General features: G+C 44.9%; 1 protein-coding gene across 2 annotated transcripts in view; it reads right to left on the bottom strand.

Moving 5' to 3' along the window:
• CHN2 (chimerin 2) overlaps positions 1–25,857 on the bottom strand; it is a 298,758-nt gene that overhangs the window by 92,379 nt on the left and 180,522 nt on the right. For both annotated transcript variants that reach the window (XM_058724728.1, XM_058724727.1), the window contains exons 4-6: positions 19,832–19,863; positions 15,340–15,453; positions 13,236–13,521 (exon numbers count right to left, since the gene is read on the bottom strand). In XM_058724728.1, the coding sequence (XP_058580711.1) occupies positions 13,236–13,521; positions 15,340–15,453; positions 19,832–19,863 (432 nt within the window). The remainder of the gene's footprint in view (positions 1–13,235; positions 13,522–15,339; positions 15,454–19,831; positions 19,864–25,857) is intronic.

A 25,857-nucleotide genomic window follows, 5' to 3' on the forward strand; every position in this document is an offset into this window, starting at 1 on the left:
AATCATCCACAGAGAGAATGGGGAACTGATATGTGAAGAGGGAAACAATTCCCAATATCATGCTCTGTCCAGAAGCTTTAATATTAGACACACAGCAGATCGGTTTCCTTTGTCGGTGTGGTAGAGTGGAAAGGACAGAAGCCTTGAGGTCAAACAAGCCACTACTAGTTACCAGTAACTAGTTCCAGGACTTGCAAGTTACCGGTTTTGTGACTCTGGCCAAATCACTGGACCCCTCCAAACCTCAGTTTTCTTACTTCTGGCTGATAAAGAATAGGGAGCCTGAGACTTGAAGACTGGTATAAAGCAAAGTGAAACACTGTCGGTTTACAACGGATTAAAAACGACACCATGCTTGGAGCGCCTGGGTGGCTCAGTCGGTTGAGCGTCTGACTTAGGCTCAGGTCACGATCTCACAGCTTGTGAGTTCGAGCCCCGCGTCGGGCTCTGTGCTGACAGCTTGGAGACTGGAGCCTGCTTCGGATTCTGTGCCTCCCTTTCTTTCTGCCCCAACCCACTTGCATTCTGTCTCTGTCTCTCTCAAAAATAAATAAATGTTAAAAAACAAAGTAAAACAAAAAACGAAGCCATGCTTGGTTGCTGTTTTTGTGATTGTAACTTTCCTAAACTCATTCAGGATTCTAAATAATAGAAATCACTTATTTCATGAATTGTATTACATGTAATTTATATACATGTGCTATAACTATCCTCACTCTGTTAAAGGCATGTCAGCACATGCACAGCTCATAATTATGGGTCTTACTTCTGACTCTCAGTCTGAGTGTTAACCAAAGATTTGCTGCAGGTGACAGGGAACTGACTTAATAGTTTTTTTCTTTTTTTTAAGCCACCAAGTCACATGAGACCTGTAAAAGTTGCATTTGTGAACTTTAACTTATTCTTCTGATGGTCAGGCTTCATTAGCTTCATAAATAGAGACTAGGTACAAAGTGAAATATTAACTTTCTGGAAACTTCAAAGTGATTATGTATAAGGAAAGACGAAACCAATTGGGATATTTATAAATTACCATCGTAAAACCCAGCCAGACATTTCATTATTGAGGAATGAGTAATGCCACTTCTGCAACCTGTTCCAGAGGCAATGAAATCAAATAACCCAAGATGTAGCCTTGACCATTTCATTTCCATGAATGTCAGTGGAAATTACGCAGGGAACAAAATCCTTCCTCTTCCCCACAGCTGAGGAGAAAAAAAAATGAATTCTTACAGACTAAGCTTTTAATTCATAAAGATTACAGGTGGATTTTTGACTTTTTTTTTTCTTCCAAGAAAATGGGGAGGGGCTATAGGTTTCCAGCTTATGTCTCCTAATTTACTGATAATCTGGGGGGGTCTTGTGTTCAACAGAGGCTCTCTTTGGCCAGATCCGACACTGTAGATGGAGCTGTGTTTCTTTCCATTTTGTTAAACAAACAAACAAAAATTACTGGCAAAATCATGAATAGATAAAAGGCTGGTTTATCAGAGTTCACTAGGACTCTTTAACCTATTGCCTTCATCTCATTTAAGTGCATATAATTATGACGAGGTCTAGAGATATGCTTAGGGCAGGGTCAGAAGGTGAGAAATGGAGAAATGCACTCCACAAGTGGTTTTGGGGTTATCTCCCATGTCTACCCGGTCATCCAAGTACTATAATTCCTACCTACTTCGGTCAACACGAGACGTTCCCTTTTCTGATTTAACATCGCCACGTCAAGGGAGAATAGTGTGGCTCGCGCAATTAAAATGAAAACGAACCTGAATTCGAAGACTAGAGCTTTCGCTTTCTCAGTAACGGTGACAGGTAAGGTGAGGAGTAAGTGCAGGACAAAAGGGGGGCGGGCAGCTGCTGGGGGTGGCATGAGTTAGAGTTCTTCTGGCTACAAAGACAGTAGACATCCAAACTCAACACACACGCCCATTCCCACAGCTAAAAGGCTATGCGGGAATTAATTGGCCAACGTAACTGACAGGACTGGAACCTCCAGCCTAGGGTGGCAGGCTCCAGACCTGCCTCCCAGGCCTCCAGGTAGAGGCACAGACCAAGTTCTGAGGACTCAGGTTCCCTCCCTTTCCAGCTCAACTTTCTCAGGCTCAGAGAAGAGTCTTCGGCCACCCAGACTCTGCTTCCTGCTGAATCCAACTCGGCAGAAAAACAGGGCTGCAGGCCTTCTCTCTGAAACTCACAGTGAAAGTCTGTTGGTTTCAGTGGCTCTGACTTGACCACATGCCCACCCTTGAACCAACCATAGTGGCCAGGGAGGTGGGACCCCTTGGGTCCGCCTTGAATGACAAATCCACCTCTGGGCTCAGGGGCTGGGTTCGACTCCACCAGAAGCACATAATTGGAGCGTGGGAGGCGAGGCAGCTCTGGGTGCGGTTTCCCGAAGATGGTGTCTAGGTTCTAGATGGCAACGGTGAGAGCTACTCACCATGGGGGTGGCGCCGGGGAGACTGCTAGGCTTTGGCTAGAGAGACACAAAGGGTGGAAGGAGAAACACTGGAGGAGTAAGAAAGAGGGGGGCCAAAGAAAGAAAATAACGGGATTCCCTAAAGTTGTATCTCGTCCCACCAGTGTTCAATGTCACCACGTCACCTTGAGCTTTGGGCCCATTTCTCATCTCTGCAGAAAAGAGTGGTTCTTTACTGGGAGCATACAGCAGAAGCACCTGGAAAGCTGTTTCAAATGACACAGGCCCAGGATCAGTTGTGCTGCCCCTGCCCCCCCCCCCCCCCCCCCCCCCCCGCAAAGCCAATGGGAAGAGCTCTGAGGTCACGATCAGGGCGAATACTGCAGTTTCTGCCGGGGGAGAGCAGTCCTAGGTGACAGCATCATTTACCGCCCACAGTCAAAGGTGATGAAAACGGCATACTGATTTCCCTTGAACACCTGAGACATACAAACATAAACTTTTCTAACTTTTCATCCATCAGAGGTCCTGCCTACAGCAGCAGTTCTCAGAGTGTGAGGGACCTGAAGATACTTTCAGAGACCCCATGCAGTCAAAACTATTTTCATGAATTATCTCATCCACGGACTGACATTGTGACTAGCCTTTCAGAAACTACCATTTGTTAAGTTTTAGTCTGCTTTTTAAAAATACTTATTTATATTTGAGAGAGCGGACATAAGCGGGGGGGGGGGGGTAGAGAGAGAGACAGACAGACAGACAGACAGGCATAGAATCTGAAGCAGGCTCCAGGCTCCGAGCTGTCAGCACAGAGCCCAACGTGGGGCTCGAACCCACAAGCCAGGAGATCATGACCTGAGCCGAAGTTGGACGCTTCACCAACTGAGCCATCTGGCGACCCTGGTCTATTTTCTTTTTTTTCAACTCTGATTTACCTTAAACAGCTACAAAAAACCATATTCTTCCCTTTTTTTTTTTTCAATGACATAGGTCTGTGCAAGGCCAGAGCTCCTTCCTACACTTCAAACAAAATATTTCATCGCAGACTGAATACAACTGAATACAAAAGCAGATGTGAGAACCCATGTGTTGTCTGTTAAGCCAGACACTAAAGAGATTTACAAAAAATGTAAAATAATGCCAATATTCCTACCAGTTTTTGTTTCGTTTGGACAGCGGGGTTATTTTTCATTAAAAAATAGGCCATTTACATAAACACGCAATGAATTTATTACGGCTATGTTTAAAAGAGTAAATACGTAACATTTTTCTCAGTTTTACTTTTAAATACAGTAAATATCAGTGGATACAACTCACATAAATGAAATCTCTCTGGGGTTCTCAGAAATTTTAAAGAGAATATAAAAAGCCAAAAAGTCTGGGGTTGCTTGGGTGGCTCAGCCGGTTGAGCGTCCGACTTTGGCTCAGGTCACGATCTCGCGGTCCGTGGGTTCGAGCCCCACGTCAGGCTCCGTGCCGACCGTTCGAGCCTGGAGCCTGTTTCGGATTCTGTGTCTCCCTCTCTCTCTGCCCCTCCCCCGTTCATGCTCTGTCTCTCTGTGTCTCAAAAATAAACACACGTTAAAAAAAAAAAGCCAAAAAGTTTGGGTACCTCTGGACCAGAATCCCAGTGGCTCAGATCACTGAGACCATTTTTATATTTAAGTGTCCCAAGCTGGCAGAACTGCCCACCTGCTTACACAGAGAATGAGCACGCACTACAAAAAGGCACCCCCTAGCCATTGCATAGCCTGATTCGTGCTATAAAACCTTGAGGAAGTGGGAACGATTCAGTGAATTCACTGCTGAAAATTTGTTCTCGCTCATTACTCCCACATCTGTTAAGCGTAGCCCTTTGAGATGGTCACCAGCATGTAACTCTCCTCTCAGCCACTAGATGACGCTGCTTACATAAAAATACTTGTGCAGACGAGGCGTCTCTAAATGAGCTGTTTATTCTAGAGATGTTGGATGGGGGTGAATGAGGCTTTGGCCCATCTTACTCTGACAAATACTGACTGCGTCAGGACAACTTTCCTTTCCGTTCCTGTAGATTTCTAACCTTGAGATCACTGACAGTGAGGAATTGGTAAAAAGTGCAGCTTTCTGATAGAAGAGAACCCAGGGGATTTAGTTATTCTTCTATTCAACTTTGCTGCTAAGAAACCACCAGCTGGCCTAAAAGGAAGAGGCATAGATTTTTTTTTTCCTTGTCCCTTCATTAAATTTCTTTTAAATCTATTCCAGTTAATTTCCCCCCATCATTTAAATGTTAGCCAGTGATCTGGGAAAAGGAGCCAGGAGCAAAGCCAACCTGTGAACCACCGGGGTTTACTATCTGAAAAATGTTTTCATGGAGGACTTTTCATGTGCAGGCAGAGGCAGAGAATGAACACAGACATCTAAATTAGGACGTATAAGCAACATTAGAGCAGGTGGCACAGGTATCCCAGAGAGAAAAGGCTCCCTCAAGTATCTGATAACCTTTACTTCCTGTCCCGCCTTCCGCCTAACCAGGGGATGAGAACTTTAGAATCATCTGGGGAACCTTAAAAATAGAGATGCCTGAACTTCACTGCTGGGGGCTTTGATTCAAGAAGTCAGGAGAGGCCAAACATGGGTACTTCTTTAAAGCTCCCAGGGTGATGATTCTAAGCTGCAGCCAGTTTGAGAACCACTGACCCAGCCAAATCAACTATCTTTCAGACTGCACGATCAATTCCACACCATTAGGGGATTCTAATGTAAAATAGTGCTCCGTAAAACCTGGTTTTGTGAGCAAATGTAATCCAAGTTCAAATCCATTCTTACAGCATTATGTCCCATTCCATTTTATCACTCTGTGTGTGTGAGGTGGGAAGAGTCATTACTGCACCTGTCACATTTACTAGCTAAGTTACACTCATCTTCCTTCACTCCTGAGAAAAGACTGGTTATGTCAGTTACATATTATTTCCAAGGGCCCTCCTGTGGGGCAGATCTACAGGTTTTCCAGACCCTGTGAACGTGAGAGGATCTTTTCAGTGCCTTGATGCTTTCTACAGGAACAATTCAGGCTCTTTCTTTGGCTTGGTGAAGGGCAATGAGCCACACTGCGTTTGAATCAATTGTCCTTAACAAAGCCACAAAGCCTGTCTGCCCTCCAGAACCAAGATCCTTTCCACAATGGCACAGGGGAGGAGCCCATCCAGGAAAAGAGCTAACCTCGTTATCTTGCATTAATGCCAATTACGGTGTCGGAACTTGAACTTTATACAGTAATTAGAACGGCACTAACACAGGGAGCGGTGGAACTGGTGTGCATTCACTCCTTGCGTTGGTTATCCTCTGCCATATTCTACTCCCTTTTCTCAATTCATTCTCTGTCCTGCCTTTCCCCACGGTGGGGAGACTGACTCATGTGGACTGTATCCCCAGCGTCTTTGCTCTACGGCTTTAGGTACAGTTTGCCCAATGGGAGGTAGAGGCAAGAGATCAAGGGTAGAAGAGAGAGAGAGAAGTCAGATTATTTCTTCCCCTACCGCCTCCCTCTTGGGTGATATGGCAGCCTGGACTGATTGTGGGAGCCTCTCCTGTACAGTCCCCCTACATTGTGAATCCCCCTTCTCTGCAAGCCCCCCTCCTGCAGGAGCCCCCTGCGGTGTGGGAGCCCCCCCCCCCCCCGCGGGAACCCTCCTTCTGTGGGAACCCTCCAATTAAGTAAGCCCCCTTCTGTGTAAGCCCCCCTTCTGTGGGAGCCCTTCTCTTACGGGAGTCCCCCTCGTCTGGAAAACCCCACTCCAGCTCTTACTAGACATCAATAACCCCAGGGTCTTCTTCTGGTCCCTTCAGCACGGGGGAGGTAACTGCTTCCTGCCATTCCCAACCCCTGAGAAAAATCCCTTGTTAATCAAATTCTCTTCAACATCCCAGTGACTATGTCTTCCTGCTGGGTTCTGATTGCTAGGACACCTTCTAGACTAACCGTAACCTGAATTCATTTTTCACTTTTCAATCATTCACATAGAAGTCCTGTAGGTATAACTGATGTTCCTCAAAGATCTGAACTTTAAGAGAATTTCTAAGTTGCATTTTTTTTTCCCCACCTACGCCTTCAGGACCTCGAGATGTCTTTGAAATACTCCCGACTAACGGGTGCCTCAGTTTCCTGTCGTGTAAAACGAAGGGACTGCACAAAATGGTCTCCAGGACTCTCTTCCTCCAGGCTCTGGCTTTTCCTGCCCTCAGGGAGTCAAGTCAGCCCAGGGAGGAAGAAGCTGTCCAAAGGGAAGGGGGGGCCGTGTGAGATACCGTCTTGGTGTATTTGGGATACACATTCCTCAGGGGGAGTTCAGTCTATTATTTTAAAGTTTTAAAGTTAGCCATCTGCTGTCCATTGGGCTGTGTGTCCTCTTAAGTTATCATAAAGAGTATGTGCAAAGCTCTGGGGCTGTTTTGTGGTGGGAGTGATTCCTTCAGCGTCTGTGAAGGAGGGTGAGCCTCAACAGGTTTTACCACAGAGTCTGTACTGGAGGCTAAAGGAGGGACAGGAACTGACCGATCACAGGAGGGGAAGGCATTTCAGATGGCAGGCATAGGGGGAATGGGAGGGGAGGCGAGGGGACAAGAACATTTGTGGACTGCAGGCCAGTGGGGGAGGCCAGCAGTGGAAGACAGTCTGGGAGAGGTGGGGCTGGACTGCAACGGGCGTTTCCATTCATTTTTCAATGTCCCTCACCACTTGCTGCCCCAGGGATTGCTGCAGCACTTGCCTTCAGGCAGGGTGGCCCGTTAGCACCTGTCCTCGCCATGCACCTCTTGCTTCTCTGACGCAACTGTCTGGGATACCCGTGGGCACCCGCCTGGCTCTCCACATGCACAGCCTGGTGCGCGGGACACTTAGCAGCTCACAAGCACCCCTCAGCCAATAGAGGACAGGCGGTGGTAAACACCCCACTTCAATTCCTCTCAGGAGCAATTCCAGATGGCTCCGCAGAACATGCCCAACTCAATAACGTCCATTTCCACTGGCTTCTCATCTGTTTCATTCTCCTGACTTCTCCTTCCCGCTCATTAGAATGCCTTTCCAAATTACCAATGGACCAAATCCTTGCCTCAGGCTCTGCTTCTAGGGGAGCCCAGGCTCAGACAAGCTGCAAATGTCCTGCTGAGGAATATGGACTTTGTCCTGCAGACAAAGCAAATCATAGCATTTCCAAGATGAAAACAACAACAGTGAGAGCAACACTCTTATGAACAAAATGTCATCAAGGGCCACCGGCTCCTAAGTACCATTGCGGGATTTGGAGGGGGGTGGCACAAAGAACCATTCAGTCTGAGCTCAACCGACTTGTGAGGCTTCTGTTGGTCAGCAAGACCTGGAGGTCCGTCCTCTGGTGTGGCCACTCCTTCCTGCTCCAGGGCAGTGGAGGGAAATGTAATGTCACTGCTGGGCAAAAATCTCTGGCAGGCTGACTGGTTCGTGTGGGGGAAACGGCAAAATAAACAACGAGAGGATCACCTTGGATCCAAAGAAGGGAATTATTTCAAAAAGAAAATAAAAGGCGGAGTGGGGTTTGGGAGAGATTCTTCTTCTTTGAAGCCACGCATCTGTAGAGGAGCACATCCTAACCAGGCTCAAAGCCCTTTAACCGGGAAAAGGTCAGTCTTCTGATCTCACAGGAAGAAAAACAGAAACCGAAGAGGGCTTCCTTGCTGCCACAGGAAAGCAAGAGAAATCTGGGAGTTGGTCCGAACTGCTTGAGAAAGCAGAGGTGGCATGTCGTGGGGGAGCATGAAAAATGGGGGGAAGTCTGGGCAGGATCCCAGGGGAGCAATGCCAGCGAGGAAGCAACATCCAACCCATTTCCGGGACCGTCACATGGAAGTCTTCATTGGGTGATTTTGGTCCTGTGCTATAGTTATCTTCTTCTGGTCCCCAACCTTAGTTTAAAGGCTGCCGCATCTAGACTCTTTGTTAACCATCCAAGGGAGAAATGAAGGGAAAGTGGGGGTGTGGTGGGGGTGGAGAGGGAGCTGTCAGGGTGGGGGAGGGGCCGTGCCAAGGGGTGGAAAAAAGCAGCCTGGGTCCAGAGGCTGGAACTGCTTGGTCTCTCTCTGCATGTGTGTATGTGATGCCTTGAGTACAGAAGATGTTTTACTCAGGGTTTGCTCTAACATATGTGAATTTAAAGCATACTGCATTCTTTTTTTTCTTACTTGATTAAAAAAAATTTTTTTAATGTTTATTTTTGAGAGACAGAGTGTGAGTGGGGGAGGGGCAGAGACAGAGAGGGAGACACGGAATCCGAAGCAGGCTCCAGGCTCCGAGCTGTCAGCACAGAACCCGACGCGGGGCTCGAACTCACGGACCCTGAGATCATGGCCTGAGCTGAAGTCAGACGATTAACCAACTGAGCCGCCCAGGGGCCCCTTCTTCTTTAATTTTTTGAATAGGATGCTTCACTTATCATGGTTCAAAATACAAAGAGTATGAAATAGTAGCCAGGAAGAATCTCTTTCCCACCCTTACCTCTCAGATACCCACTTCCCCACCCCACAGACAACCAATGACACTTGGTCTTGTACCGTCAAGGGACAGTTTATCATTTTGCAAGAAAAAAACATACACGAAACTGTTTTTCTCCTGGTTTACACAAACGAAACCGCATTATACACACTATATTGCAAGCTGTTTTTTGCATTTAATAACTCCGGGGAATCTTTCCATATCAGCACATGTGAATATGCTTACCCTTTTCTTGGATTGCATGATACTCCTTTACATGGATGTCCCCTAATTCATCTAAGCAGTCCCCAGCTGATGGGCATTTAGCCTATTTCCTAACAGCGGCCATTACAAAAAATCATGAAATGAATAAGCTGGTTAGATATGCTATATTCTAAACTGTGCTTTTATTCTGTCAACAGTACGGATGATTTTTATCCAGTAAAACATATACGCAATTGAATGCAGCAGGCCGAATTTATTGAATAAACATGGGCTATTGAAAATTTGTTGTCACATGTATTTGATTCAGCAGGGTATCCTTCGTAAGAAAGCTTAGCTATTAACAGCAGTGCATTTTTAAAAACAGATCATGTAAGGGGCGCCTGGGTGGCTCAGTCGGTTAAGCGTCCGACTTCAGCTCAGGTCACGATCTCGCGGTCTGTGAGTTCGAGCCCCGCCTCGGGCTCTGGGCTGACGGCTCAGAGCCTGGAGCCTGTTTCCGATTCTGTGTCTCCCTCTCTCTCTCTGCCCCTCCCCCGTTCATGCTCGGTCTCTCTCTGTCTCAAAAATAAAAATAAACGTTAAAAAAAATAAAAAAAAAAAACAGATCATGTAAATATTGAGTGATTCTTAGCATCAGCTGACTTAGCATGGTGAGAACCAAGGGTGTGTGCTTAAAGCAATCAGGGCAGTGAGAACTGAATGAGGCCTCACTGCTCTGTAGGTTTAAGAAGCTCTGAACTTGGGGCTTAGAAATCTGAGTTTGGTTCCGTACTCTGCCAGGGTGTCTTTTTCAGTAAAATGGGGACAATGATTCCTGCTCTATGTGCCTGGCAGTTGTTCTGAGGATGAAATGAGAAATTACTTCACATGTGTGAAACTGGTTTATAAACTATTTATTTTTTAATTTTTTTATCTATTTTTGAGAGGGAGAGAGACAGTGCTCTCATGCAAGCAAGGGAGAGACAGGGAGGGGGGAGAGAATCCCAAGCAGGGCTCGAACCCAAGAACCAGGAGATCATGACCTGAGCCAGAATCAAGAGTCGGGCACTTAACCAACCGCCCAGGAGCCCTGAAATTGGTTTCTAAACTACAGATGTCTGAACCAATGTTAAATCCTGTTCTATTGCTCATAGTCCTGGTTTTGGGGGTCTGTACATAATCCATCTATGTCATCAATTCTGAAATAAGTTTTATAGAAGAAATGACACTGAGCATGACCATTTTGATTAAATGCACCAAAATGGTGGCCCTTAAATATCCTAATATTTTAAAAACCGATTAAGTAAAGAATCAGAAAGGAAAGGATTACTACTGGCTAACTACCCCAACTCTTTCTGTACCCTCCCCACCTCCCCGCCTCATCCATAGTTTATTAAAATCAAGTTCACTGCTAGCCATCTTGATAGGAGATAAATCTGGAAACCACTCAAATCTGATGTGGTAAGTAATAACTTTATGCCAATTAACACTGATAATGTTCTTGGATTTTCAGGTAACATACTCTCTCTGGATTCATTTGGAAATGATCAATAAAATAATTGGGTGAACAAAGCTTAAGTACTCTGGAAAATGAAATGCTGGGCTGTCTGGATTTGAGAATTATTAGGAAACCTACCCATTTCACTCATTAAAACCTTCAAGATGCGCCATTATCGAAGCAGACAGGTGCCTCGGGCACTTCTCAGTCAATCCATTTAAGCTTCGGCTACCTCTTGTCTAGTCACTGCCTCCATGGCAACAGGCCACTGACCTGCCCTTAAGGGAAACAGAATTTCTGGCAAGACTGAGACTTTTAATAATTCCACTTGTCAATACAGGTCAGAGAGAAAAAGATGGATTTGTACCAAGTTACTTAACAAACTCTCTAACAGAATGAGCAACCTCCAGCAAGTGACCAGACCCAGTGTTCCGAATGTCCCCAGGAAAGCCAAACATTGCATCGTTAGTGGCAAGAAAATCCACACCAGCCACGCCTGTCCATCAAACCCTTCATGGCACTCGGACTTCTTCTCTCAATGTTTTCTTTGCTTAGCTTTCCCTAGAAAGGCGAAAGTGTGCTGGGAAGCTCATCTGAAGTGATAATTAACCTGATTATTCATTTCCTCCAAGATTTCATTGTAATAAATAAATACAAAATGATCTGCAAGGAAGGACATCTTTTGTCATGCAAGTTTCCGTATGGGAATAGCATCTAGGAATGTCAGTTTCTAGTGACCAAACTTCCCTCTTGGCCAAGGACAAGTCTCAAGAATTGCCGATTCAACTACCCAGAACCCAAACTCTCATCCCAAACATACAAGAGACACTCTTTCTATTCACCTCTTTTCCTGGAAACATTCTAGTGTAAAGCCTGCAGTTGTAACAGATTGCCTTTTTGGAGGCATTACTCTCTGACTTGGAAATATAAACACTGCTTCAGAGATTTATTTTATGATTCATCTTCTGATTTGTCATGGCTGGGAAGGTCAGCTTCTAGATTTTCTATTCTAAATTACTTTTGAGCAGATTTTACAAACAGACTACGGAATGGCTTTTGCCTGAACCAGAACAAACTCTGAAAGTTAGGGCTCAAGTCCCCTCCATTCCCCTTGGTAAAATGTAAACAATCAGAAGACCCACCATTTCCCAAGTCAATTATTTGTAAAAGAATAACAGATGCTTTGGAGGCACTGGAGTTATAAAAAGGAAAATGGCAAATAATTTTTTCACGGGCCAGCTGCTCAGCTGATGTGCTTTTGGGGAAGGTTCTTCTAGGCTCTAAAACTCAATCAGCAAATCAATTAAGATCGTGCCCGTCTCTGCCATCAGGACCGCGCGTTGCCTGCCTCTGCCATCAGGACCGCGCGTTGCCTGTCTCTGCCCTCCTCCCCGTTCCAGTGATTTCTGGTGCGTCCCTGTCCCAAAGCCAAGGCAGCCAGTCAACCTCAGGTTCCTTTGCTTTAGGCTCACACTGGACAACGGGGGAGGGTGGGGGCGCCGTTCCGGTTTAATTAAGGATGAGTAATCACCACTCTGCTCTGCTCCTTGATATCCGTCCCAGTCCAAGCTTGCCTTTGACAGTGGGCTCAGCACAGACTCAGTGGGGGCTGACCGGCGTGACTGGCTGTCACTTTCTTTCAGTGGAAAACAGACAGGACCAGGCAAAGCAGATGGTTCCGAAAGGGGCACTTCCAAAAAACCTGCTAGCAAACTGTGGTGGTGCCTTTCAAATAAACAGCAACTTACTGGAGAGGAAAATCAGATCTTCCTCGCCACATCCTGCCACCGCCCATCCAGCTTGAACATCGCGCACTTAGAAGTTTCTAATCCTCACGAGGCATGATAACTCTTCGGTTGGGGCAAAGGACAGCCTGTCTTTTAAGCCTCCCAGAGATAGCCATCATCACCGATAATGGCTCCCACCTCTGTCAGTAAAACCTGTTATCTAGGTAGGACCACCTTCAGGAGAGGGCTGACCCGTGCATCTCACATGGTCCCTCAGTCCTAAGACACAAATACCATGTGTTTGCGTAGCTAGGTGGAACTAGAGGCAGCCAGGAAGGCCTCAAGTGGCATTAAAACCAAGGACGATTTTCATCACAAAACATTAATAAAGTGACAAATAATTATTTGTGAAGTCCTGGCTCCGGCCGTCGGAGTTTGGGCAAATCAATCCATATTTCCGGGCCTCAGTGAGAGTGGACGATTTCTTTTTCTTTTTTTTCTTTCTTTCTTTTTTATTTTTTTTAGTTTTTTACATTTATTTATTTTTGAGAGACAGAGTGAGACAAAGTGAGAGTGGGGGAGGGGCAGAGAGAGAGGGAGACACAGGATCGGAAGCAGGCTCCAGGCTCTGAGCTGTCAGCCCAGAGCCTGACGCGGGGCTTGAACCCACAGACTGTGAGTTCATGACCTGAGCTAAAGTCGGACGCTCAACTGACCGAGCCACCCAGGCGCCCCTAGACTGGAGGATTTCTAAGGTTCCTTCTAGCACAAAATTCTAGATTTCTTTGGGCGGGGCTGGGTCTCTGCCAGCATTCTGGTCAATCACATACACAATGAATCAAGCCGTTATTCAGCATAGATTAAAAACCAGAGACTGTTTCTGTCACACACGCTGCTTACCTTTTCAACCGCCGTGTGTTCTTCATTTGCGACGCTTGTTTTCCTTGATTCGTTTTTCGACCTGCTCAGCCTCCTGGATACTTTTTCTCTGAGCAGAGTGGCATATCCAATGTGCTCGTAAATGGGGTTTGTTGTCATTTTGGAAATGTATTCAGAAGCTTTTGTTTCTATGTACAGTGTTATCAAGCCGTCTGTGACCAGATCGTGAATCGATTCAAATCTCTTCTCGCCCACAAAGTGTTTTCCATCATAGAAGAGCCTGTAGTTTAAAGTCTGGTTTCCAAACCTGTCCCCAAGAGAATGTGAAATCACAACACTGTCAGAAGCAAGAGCAGTGAAGAAAATCAGCAACTAACAGTTTTTGGGTGTACTGTATGCTAGGTGCTGAACTAGATACTTGGCATGATTTCCGCCCTCCTCCCCCCCCCACCCCCACCCCATCAAATTATCATAGAGAGCCTTTGAGACAGGTAGAATTACTATCCCCCACTTTATGGCTGAGAAATCGGAGATCTGAAGAGATCGGGTACCTGCTTGACGTTATGCCCCTGGAAAGAGGTAGGGGTGGGATTTAACAACCAGGCGGTCATATGGTATCGTTTGACCCTAGAAATCACGAAGGCCGTTCGGCCCTTATCATCCTCATTTGTAAAAGGCAGAGGGTAGGGCCTGGTCTACAAATATTTTGCTTTCAAACTTCCGTGTTGAACACTGGCCACACCCCTCTACCCCTCCCCTATGACCTGGCAATTGCCTCTGCAAGGCCTTGATGGGCCCTTTATATTACATCTTTGACCGCCACCAGTCGAGGAGCTCATACTTCCCCCCATAGTTAGTGCCAGGGAAGGGAGGTGAGGGGAGTTGGGTGAAGCTCCCTCCTGGAACTGCCATTGCCAGGGTCCTACGGATCTGGGACCAATAAGGGACCTATAAGGTTCTTCCCCCTTTAGTACTGACTGACCCCTCTTGGCCTTGGTCCTATATCTTACAGCCCCTGCTTAGTTCCCCACTGGGGCTGCCAGCACTTGTTGCTGGAGAGCTGGGGGACTGGGGGATAGGAAAATACTTTGCACACCTCGGGCACTTACTAGCTTTTGAAGTACTTCCTCATATTGACATCATCTAAGATATGTTCCCTAGGTGCAACTTGGAAAGTGTTCCACAGCCACAATATTCAGATGTCCCACCGAATATGCCATTGTGGGCTGGCTGGGACGTGTTTCCAAATGATACCATTCATGCTATGGAGAAAGGTCTTCCCAATTCCAAAGAGGTCATAAGTGAACTTCCAGAAGACAATTCGATCCTGGAATTGGATGCTTTCCCCAAACTTTATGGGATTGCCGTAAGAATCAACTGGCATTCACATACTGGATCGAGCTTACAAAGGTGCAGAAAATGCAATGTTTTTCGGGCACTGTGATTTTTTCCAGTTCTTGTGATGTTGTGGTGAAAGGCTGCTGAGAACTCAGCTCCCATGGCTTGCTAGCACAGAGGATCATGACTGCCATTGGGAGTCAATGGGAGCCATGGGTCAACGTGATCCCTGAGAAAACCCCATGGACAAACTCCACGTCGGTCCAGACGCACATACGCAACGTGAGGCGAAGACTTATGACAAGGGCTCCAGGGAACTAACTGAGGCAGGGGCGTCGCTCCCTCAGCTGGCTCAGTTGCAGGCAGAAGTGACTACAGGGGCACTAAATTCCCAGATAGTTTTCCAGTTTACTGTGTGTGCAGAAACAGAACCTCTGTGCCCATCCTACTGACAACATCTGTAGCCTAAGAAGTGTATGAGCCTCTCATATGCTACTGATACTCTGTCAACAAAGCAAAAATAAAAAATAAGTAGTGGGGAATGGGGAGTGATAGGTTAATGGGTACAGAATTTCTGTTTGAGATGATGAAAAGGTCCTGGAAAGGCAATAACGGAGATGGTTGCGTAACATTAAGAATGTACTTAACGCCACTGAATCGTACGCTTAAATCTGGCTCAGATGGTAAAATTTATGTTACATATATTTTACAGCAATAAAAAAAAACGGGGAAAAGTAAATAAAGTCACTCATAAAGCAGCTGCAACAATGGATGAGATCAAGTTCACCTTAGAGCTAACGTGTAGCATCCTGGCTGGCGTTGGCTTTCTCTAAGAATGTAGGCGCCCTCCACGCCTCCGAGAAGCTCGTCTGCCTGCTCCCGGGAGATGATCCCATGAAACCTGAGGAGAGACAGACCGTCCTTGTTCTCGACTGACCATGTACAAAGTATGCACCACAAAGAGTGAGGCTAAAAAAATGGTGGGGCCGCGCAGAACCCACTGACCCCGACTTGGAGGAAGAGGGGAGCAGTGACCATATATCTTCAAGATGCCTTTGGAACCACTTCTCAGCAGGCACCCAAACATATAAGGAGTATTCAGGTAGGCAAAACAAAGGAATAAACACCCAGTCCCCCTGGCTTTCTGCTACTGTCTTGCTCTCACGCTGAAAATTAAAGTCAAAACAAAAAGCCAGGTGACGGCTCCTTCTTTAACCACGGGGAATAACAAAAGGGCAATTACCAACTTAGCTCTCAGTGCAAACACAGAAACTATGTATTGTCTGGATTGCTAATGAACACTATCGATTATCAACCTGCTCACTTCAGGTGCAGGGTGTTGTTAATTTTAAAGACTCGTTCTCTGGAAATAATAGCCAACTATAATCAACACTCTTCTATTTCTTTTAATTTTGAGAGCAATCGCCTAGGGATATGTTTTCAAAAATGTATGTATTTTTCTTTTTAAAGAACGTTTATTATTAGTTTTAATTTTAAAAGTAATACACATGCATGTAGAAAACACAGCGTATCTAGAAAGAATGCAGGCTTGGCCGATGATGGCTCTGCTCTGGAGGCAGATGTCTGAGACGCACAGAGTGGACAGTGACTCCTGGGAGCCAGGGGCAGGCACTGGACCACTTTCTCTCTTGTCTTTAAGTAAAGGCAGCTTCCCCTCCCCCACAACCCCCACCATCACTTATCAGAGAGTTGATCAATCCATGTATCATAGGAAAGTGGGGGAGCTGGGTTGGGGGGTGAGGTCAGTGCTGAGGGATCTAGGCTATTCCCATTTGGGTAATCCCAAACTTGAAGATCTTTGGGGGAATAAATTAGAGAAGAAATTTTTCTGCACAGAGAATCCTTATTTCACCTTCTTGGAGTCGGGAGGGGGGAAGGGGAAGTTGGCTAGACAAGTTTTGGCTTTGCTCCCCAGGACTGTGAAAATTAAGTGAGGAGAAATGTAGAATGATAATATTTGGGGTGGGGGATGACTATTTCAATATTTATTTGCCTTTTGTACCTCCTTAAAAATTTTTTTTAACATTTATTCATTTTTGAGAGACAGAGTGAAGGTGAGGGAGGGGCAGAGAGAGAGGGAGACACAGAATCCGAAGCAGGCTCCAGGCTCTAGCTGTCAGCACAGAGCCCGTCGCGGGGCTCGAACCCATGGATGGTGAGATCATGACCTGAGCTGAAGTTGGACGCTTAACCGACCGAGCCACCCAGGCACCCCTGGAAATTTTAAATTTAAATTCCAAGAGCCAACAAGTGGAGACCCTGGAGCAGCACCTCTCTGAAAGGAGCACGGATGTGGCATAAAAGCAACCTGACTGCCCCCAAAGAGACCAGCGTCCCCAGTTCTTGCAAGAGGGAGACTTAGAGGAACTGGGGCAGAGCTCAGATGCAGGATTGGAACTGACGGATCTGTGTCCGGGGACCCTGGAGCCAGAGCAGAGGGGTCTGGGGCTTTGTGCGGGCGGCCACTGAACCCTGTGACCCTTGTGGGAACGGCTCCTGTGCAGTCTGAGCTGGGCTGACAGACCTGAAGGAACCCTGCAGATGCTGGGCCAGTGGAAGTGTGTGCAAAGAGCATGTGTGTGAGTGTGTCTATAAGAGACAGAGGTGGGAGGAGAGAATGGGTGTGTGTGGGCATGAGAGGGTGTGTGCATGAGGAAGAGTGTGTATGTGAGAGAAAGAGGGCATGTGTGTATATGAGTGTGTATGTGTGTGTATGAAAGACAGTGTATGTGTGAGAAAGCATGTGTGTATATATGAGAGTGTGTGTGAGAGAGTATATGTGTGTGCATGAGAGTGTGTGTATGAGAGCATGTGTACGTATGAGAGAACGTGTGTGCATGAGCGTGTATATGAGAGAAAGTGTGTGTGTGAGAGAAAGAGAGCATGTGTGTATATGAGACCATGTGTGCAAGAGAGAGACAATGTGTGTGTGTGTGTGTGTGTGGTGACAAGGACATGCTAAGGGGCAGGAGGGGCATCGGGCATCAGAAGACACTGGAGTCAGAAAGGACAAAAGCTGGTTCCCCGAGAGGTATGAGCCTGGGACATCCAGGACATCACCTGATGGTGGGCCAGGGCAGGGGAGGCGATGACCACAAGAGGATGGGGCACACACAGAGCAGGGCACAGGTCACTCTTGGCGGGCAAGAGATACCCCAAACAGGCAGTTAGCCTGAATGCAGTCTTAACTCCCTTGACATGTTGAGGCGATAGCCAGGCAGTAGACGTCAAGTGTCAAGAACCAAGTTGAATTCAATTGTTCAAAAGAAGAAAATTACAGTTCTGTGAATCTAGGTTGTGGCTCATCATGCCCTTGACGCATGGGTTTAAAAATATCCATGATGTATGTATCTTATGATCCCCTCTTTGCAGAAAGAAAGCGTGCACAGGAAAACACCAAAGGAATGAGCTGAAGGGGAAAGTCAGCAGTGATTTCTCTGGTGGTGAGTTGTGAATGTTCCCTACCTTTCATAGCTATATATTTTCTAATTTCCCCAAATTAGCGGATGTTAAGTTATCCATGTTTTAAGAATAAAATGCTTATGCACAGGGAGGCAATTCAAAAGTTAAAAGAGGTAAACATGTAAACAGTCCTGAGTCTAAACTCTCTTTCTGTCAAGGTATCCGTTGTCAACAGTTTGTGATTCCTAGTAGGAAACAAAAATGCATATATGTTTCCTGAAGAGAGCATATATTACTTTTCGAATGGAACGAAAACCTTTTATTTTTAAAAGGGAAAGGGAAACACGGAATCTGAAGTTTTAAAGCTAATTTCCCTCTAATACAAAAGTCTTCTTTTTTTCTTTTGTGGTTAAGAGAATGTTTCTTTGCTGTCCTCTCACTACGTAGTTTTTGTGGATTGGGGATTGGAAAACAGTAACTAAAAGGTCATCCAACAAAAGTGTTACGCGATACAGAAAATGCACAACAGAGGTCCTTTTGCAATTCACATGCAAAAGTGTCCCATTTGAGAAATCCAAATCAGTATACTGAAGTAAGGAGCCATCCTACAACTAACTAGGTTAGATGTTAGGGATGTGGGGATGTGCGAGCAGAGGCCGGTGCTCCCCAACGGGGAGCCGAGGGTGCTGGTTGAATTCCCAAGGCTGGGAAGAAAGGCTCAGAAATGCAGTCGTGGCCATTAGGAAGTGACTGCCAGGCTGGGACATGTAAGAGGGTCATCCATCATGAAGATGAGGTCCTGATGGGGAATGGGATAGAGGAAGAAGGTTTGGATTGGTCAGGAGAGCTTGGGAGGTGGACTTGACCTCCTAAAGAGACTGCGGCTCCTAAGGCCTCCGGGTGGGACGTGGGAAGCAAGCGAGCTGTGCACCTGACCCCCAGCGTGGGCTGCTCTGTCTGTGCTTTATAAGCTGCACCATACGCCACAGCCTGAGACTGAGAATTCTTTTTATGGCATGCCTATTTGGTCTCCGGTAGGCTTCTGAGAAAAGGAAACAACACGAGTTGAAAGTAAGAGGGAGATGGGAGGAAATAATCATTATGGGATTGAGGCAATTTGGCTAATACATCCAAGTCCAGAGAAATCATCATTGTGGTTTTATGAGACCACAGGGAAATGAGGTGACTTTTCCAGGCTGCCTTTACTGAGGTACATGAAAATAAAGAATTCAGCTACACAGTTTACAATCTCTGACACTCTAAATGTTTATGCAGTACCAAGGTAGAAAATGAAATAAAATACAAACAGCCTCAGTCATGGAAAATGCTGCCTTACGTTTCAAATACTTGCCAGAAACTCAGTGGCTGCTTTACTGGCGAGAACTACAGCAGGAGATACTGTCCCTCTCATGTTAATGGCAGCCAAGCACCTGAGTCTTATAAAGAAAATTCAATACAGGGGCGCCTGGGTGGCTCAGTCGGTTAAGCGTCTGACTTCGGCTCAGGTCATGATCTCGCGGTCTGTGAGTTCGAGCCCCGCGTCGGGCTCTGTGCTGACGGCTCAGAGCCTGGTGCCCATTTCAGATTCTGTCTCCCTCTCTCTCTGCCCCTCCCCTGTTCATGCTCTGTCTCTCTCTGTCTCAAAAATAAATAAACGTTATAAAAAAATTTTTTTAAATAAAAAAAGTAAATTCAATACAAAGGGGCCTGATTGCATTTATCCTTATTATTAAACACTTGCACAATGGACATTTGATGAAGACCACATATTAGAAGATTTTTAATATTTAATATTTCAATGACACACGAAACGACACTTATTACATTATTAAAACAAAGAATAGCATGATACATACTCTCTTCCATAATATTTTGGTCTGTTCTCCACCTACATTAAAAAGAAGAAAAATATTAATAATGCATTCGAATTCAAATCAGATAAAAATGCTATTCACACGAACGTAGCTAATCCTGATAGTAACTTTATTACAGTTTTTACTCCTCAAATCAGAGATCCGTGAGACCACAGAGTTAACCAGGGCATTCCTCTATCTTGGATAGGAATGATGTAGAATCATCATATTTCTCTAATCATTAAGCTCATTCCCCACCTAAACTCAACCACCCAATAAAGGAATTTTCAAAGGAAACAAAGGGAAATATTAAGAACTTTATAAAGGTATTACAAGGCATCATCCGGAAAAAGAAAATGAATAAAACGCAAGCATTTAGTTCAATCTTCATCCAATTGTTTCATTATGTAGTCATAATAAAAATAAGAAGTGTACCTGTATTTAAAAATAATTTGGTCTCTTTCCAGATCAAATCGATACTCTTTATTTTTAAACAAATGGCTAATGGTCTGAAATTCACTTGACACCAGAGGCAAGATACAGAGGACAACATTTACGGCTTAACTAAACATCATAAGCATCCCAGAAAACATTCTGCAATCACATTTTGAGCTGTTGGATCATCTCGTTTGGTTTTTAGCACATATGTATACAATAATCTACTTTCTTGAGAACTTTGTTTTCTTATGTTCGTGGTGTTAGAATTGGTAAGGAATTAACATGAATTCTCACGCTCAGCTTTTGTTCTCCTAATCTAACTCCAGGGACACTGAAAATAGAGTAGAGCCACATTAAGTCATGGATTTTCGCTGATGGTTATGACAGCAAGTTTATGTTTATTTACTAGAGGAGAATGTGAGTCTGGCAGCCATTTCATTTGCTGTCATTTCTGTCCACAATCAGATGGGCAGTTTTTTCAGCAGGGCTCACCGGCACAGTGGAGGGATTTCAGGGTCCCGGGCAGTTTCTTGGCCTCCCTGCACTCTCCAAAGGATGCAGGGGGATTTGAGTGGGCAGTCAGGAGCCATAGAGCAGAGGAAAAGGATCAGAAAGGGAGAGTTGAGGACCACATTCACAAACCTGCCTCGGACAAGCCTCACTGGTATAAAACTCATCATCTAGACACGTCTAAATATATGTTCACTCTTCTGTGCATTTCACACTTGAAAAGCACTGAACCAAGAGGGGGCGTTCATAACTCTTAACATTCAAGGTTTGAAGTCTGCTCTGTGTCATTTACAAAGGAAGATCTAAATAATATCATTAACAGAAGCACAAAGTGTGTAAAAGGCACCTTGTTATCGGATGTGTACCATTACTCTACATGCTGGCAAGCTTTTTGATAGGAGTTGAATATGTTGTCATTTATATCATTCTATTAGCTTTCAAAGTTCTTTCTTACTTTTATGATCCTGTACCTAGGTATCTGCAACACCAACATGCCATAGAAGAAATTTAGACTAGAAAAATCAATGGAAGGAAATGATATACAACAGGCAAGATATCTCTCCGATCTTTGAGAGTCAATTTTCCATTCCTTTGAAATGACTCCCTATGTCTAAGGACAGCTTTATTTCCATCCTTTTGGCTGTGCCATAATAGACATTTGCAAATCTGGGGTTATCTCCCAGCCCGACCCCCCAGTTCTCGTCTCTTATCTCCCCGAAAGGGAAGAATAATTCATCTAACTTTCAGGATGGACAGCATGGAAGATAGAGCCTACCGCTAACTCCTGGCATGTAAGTAGTTCATGAGTGTCGAATGTGACTCCTGAGAAGATAACAAATTGCTTTCGGTTCACTCGTCAATCATAAAAATACATGGCACGCTTATTATGCTCAGGGTTCTGTGCTCAGCCCTGCATTGTTCATGAAACAATAACCTCAAAGGTGTGGAGAGGAAAGGTCTGAGGAGCTCGGGAGTGTTCTGCTCTTGCGGCAGGAGGAAACACGTGGGAAATCTACCATAGGCCCCCAAATACAAAAGTCAGTATTTACGGTGCCTTGCGGGATACCAAATAAGATCCTGCCTGTTAGAGGACAGGTTGACCTAAATGAGGGACAGATCCGCTTATGGGAACCACGAGAATATACAAGAGCACTGATTTGTGAGGGACAGACCACACATGGAATCGAGCCACGGAATAGGTCCCAAATATTGCACGGGATGTATACTAAAACATTACTCTTTATTTATCTGAAGTTCAAATTTAACTAGGCATTCCGTTTTTATTTCTTTTTTTTTCCCCTAAATCTGGCAACCCTATAGGAAGAAAGGAAAGGTGGAGAGGTCCGAGGCAGCCAAGAGAGAGGATGTGGTCATTCATCTGATCACTGCCTCCGGTAGGGGCTGTTTTGATAGCAATCTGATTCAATCTTGGATCCCTTTGTCATCTCTGCCTTTCTTACAGAAAATAGAGCTGGCCTTATTAATGTTAACGAGAGAGAGAGAGCAGCTGGGATTTACAAAAAAAAGCACAACAAAGAAAAACTTCTCTTCCTAAACTTTTTGCTCACAGGAGTCTAAACATAGTCTCTCTCTCTCTCCACACTTCACTAAGCTTTTAACCAGTCAAGAGCTTAAATTAAGTGAAATGGCCCTGGGAAAATCATAGAACATCCACATGTTTTCAAGGTGGATAATACTAGGTCCTCAGATCCAGACAAAACTAGTCAGCTGGATGTCAGGACTCCCAGGAATAAAGGCGCTGACTAGATAGACTAGTAACGTCTACACTGTGACCCAGTAATGCCTGAAGAAGTCTGGTTCAGTCCCCAGAAGCCCTGGTTCAGTCCCCTCTGTGTCAGCCATCGATGGAATCAGGACTGACTCGTGAAATGTGGATTTATTAAGAAAGACGTAGCACCTGAATTTCAGTTTCCAATTGTACGAGATTCTTTTCAGCGAATGAGAGAGAAGACAGTTAATAAATAAAAAAGGAAAGCAGCTCAGAAGCTCTTCTCACATTCTCTTTGAAAATTAGGTTTGTTGAAATCAAGAACTTGCTTAAAAAAAAAATAGAGGGCTTATTGAGGTAGTCACATGGATTCAGGAAGGGATAAAGATGTAACATATCCCAACATGAAAGAAGGTTGGTTCTGGAGCATTCCTGCCACTGATTATCTCAGGATAAGAACTCGAGTTGGACAACCCATCATCTTGGGAAAATGTAATTGAAGATTTTATTCTACATGCGCATCATCTATGGGAGAAGAGTCCCCCAAGGTGGGCAATACTTGCCATCGATGTCACTCTTGACCATAGCACTTTTGGAATTCCTCTTTTGTGACTTAGACTTTACTACCTTTCTCTTGACTATCCTTACAGCTGCCTTTCTCAAAGTGTGGTCTGGTCATTCAAAACAGAAACTTCAGGATGCTTCGTAAAGATTACAGATTCCTGATCCGTATCTCAGACCAACTGAACCAGAACTAAGGTGGGGGAGCTGCGATGTGTTATTTGATTAATCCCCCAGGTGATATTTACGCATACAGTAAAGTCAGAGTCATCAGCTTATAGAAACTATATATTTGTGTTTTGAGTTGAGAGTAGATGTTATTTCAGCAAACAGGCAGAAGTTACTACTCCGAGCCACATTCAGCGAAGAGGGAAGTGATCCAACTAGGAAATACATTTGAGACAAAAATGAGGCATGACCCTAAGATAATAAAATCTGCACTGTGCCTTGTTCTGAAGGTATTTTAGGAGACATTCCCAACATGCTCTGAGCAATGGGAACTCGGCAGAAATAAAAGCACAGATTCCCAAGACGATGGATTCTATTTTAAATAGAAAAAAATTGTTCAAAAATATCAACTTCTCCAGTATTACTAAAATGCCTTTAAATAACTATATAAGAATCTGATAAGAATTTCTCTTTTTTTAAAAATTTTTTAACATTTATTTATTTTTTGGGGGGGGGGGAGAGAGAGAGAGAGAGAGAGAGAGAGAATATGAGTGGGGGAGGGGCAGAGAGAAAGGAAGACACAGAATCAGAAACAGGCCCCAGGCTCTGAGCTGTCAGCACAGAGCCTGATGTGGGGCTCGAACTCATGAACTCACATAATATATGTCTTTAAAGAATAATCTATCTTATGACTTTATGGTCACACCTCAAATATAATTATTGCCAGTACTGTGACTATTGAAAATGGGTTTAGTTCTGTCTAGTCCTGTCCATACTCGGTACAGACCGTGTTCCTACTCATCTACAGCCAATGCAGACCGGTCCGGCTTCCCTGCCGAATGGTCTCATCACCCCACATTCATCCTATGTTCCAATCAAATGAAATTACTTGTAGCTCCATAATTTGCTCTCTGCCATATGTCCATGGTTTTTCATACGTTCTGATTTCAGATCTTGAACTCCCTTCTAATAAAATAGTGGCAGATCACGTGACTGTTGAAAGGGCAAGCTCTAGACTCAGGCTGCTTGGCTTTGACGCCAAATCCGTGTATCCCTAAGCAAGTTTCGAATCTCTCTGTCCCTTGGTTTCCTCGTCTTTAAAATGGAGATGATAGGGGCGCCTGGGTGGCTCAGTCGGTTGGGCGTCCGACTTCGGCTCAGTCATGATCTCACGGTTTGTCAGTTCGAGCCCCGCGTCGGGCTCGGGGCTGACAGCTCGGAGCCTGGAGCCTGCTGCGGATTCCGTGTCTCCATCTCTCTCTGCCCCTCCCCCACTTGTGCTCTGTCTCTATCAGAAATAAATAAAATGTAAAAACTAAATAAGTAAAATAAAATGGAGATGATAATAAAAGTAACTGCCTCATTGAGCTGTTGTAATAATTAAATGAGTTATGTTGGCAGCAGTGTCTGGGACCCAGAGCACTTCAATGACTACTAACTAAAAGGGCCTCCCTGCACAGAAAGAAAAGTTAGGCCCACTCTTTTTTTTTTCCCCCCTTTAATTATTTATTTTTAAATTTTTTATTCAAGTGTAATTAACTAGAGTCTTAGATCAAGGCTCATTCTTTTCTGTGCTCTTACAACTCTTTTTATAAGATTTTAAATAGCTACTTGTCCATTTCTTCTCTGACTAGGAGTTTCTGAGGCAGCAATTTTGGTCTTCATAATCATTGCATTCCCAGGATTTAGCTCCACGTCTGGCACAGAATGAGCGCAGGCATGCATTCTCTGAATCTAATTTACTCCTAAAAATGTGTTGGGCGGCAGAGGTTCAAACAGCAAAAGCCTATATTCCATTATTTTAAATAGAAAAAAAAGTTCAAAAATATCAATTTCTCCAATATTACTAAAATGCCTGTAAATAACTATATAAGAATCTGTTTAAGAATTTCTTTTTTAATTTTTTTTAACGCTTATTTATTTTTGAGAGAGAGAGAAAATGAATGAGTGGGGGAGGGGCAGAGAGAGAGGGAGACACAGAATCTGAAACAGGCTCCAGGCTCTGAGCTGTCAGCGCAGAGCCCGACGCGAGGCTCGAACTCATGAACTGGGAGATCATGGCCTCAGCCAAAGATCATGCTTAACCAACTGAGCCACCCAGGTGTCCCAAGAATTTCTGCCTAGTATAAAATACTTAGCCCCCAATTACATAATTGTTTAACCCTTAATGGCGTAGTTAACAGGTATATTTGTGTGCAGTCCCCTGCTGAATAGAAGAGAATCCTCATTATCCTATACTGAGCAGATACTATTAAAAAAAAAAAATACTATCTGGATGAGACCTGAATCGGTAATGCCCCCAGGTGTCTGGTCTAAAGAAACACCAAAGGGCTAAACCCTCAGGAAAAAGTGGAGAGAGTTATGGATACAATGTGCTTAAACACAAGGTCGATCAGAACAGTGACATAGGAGAGAAGCCCCCTTCCGTCTTCTAGCTCCCCTGCCACTACTCCAAGTGCGATCCGGGGACCCGTAGCATTGGCATCACCTCGGAGCTTGTTAGAAGTGCAGAATCTGCATTTCGAAGGGGACTCGCATACACATTAAAGTTTGAGATGGGGCCACGCTTCTCATCTGATGGTAGCAGGTGAGAACTTGTTACAGCAGGCTTTTAGCCAGGAGA

Source organism: Neofelis nebulosa, chromosome 4 (assembly GCF_028018385.1).
Source record: "Neofelis nebulosa isolate mNeoNeb1 chromosome 4, mNeoNeb1.pri, whole genome shotgun sequence".
Lineage (NCBI taxonomy): Eukaryota > Metazoa > Chordata > Mammalia > Carnivora > Felidae > Neofelis > Neofelis nebulosa.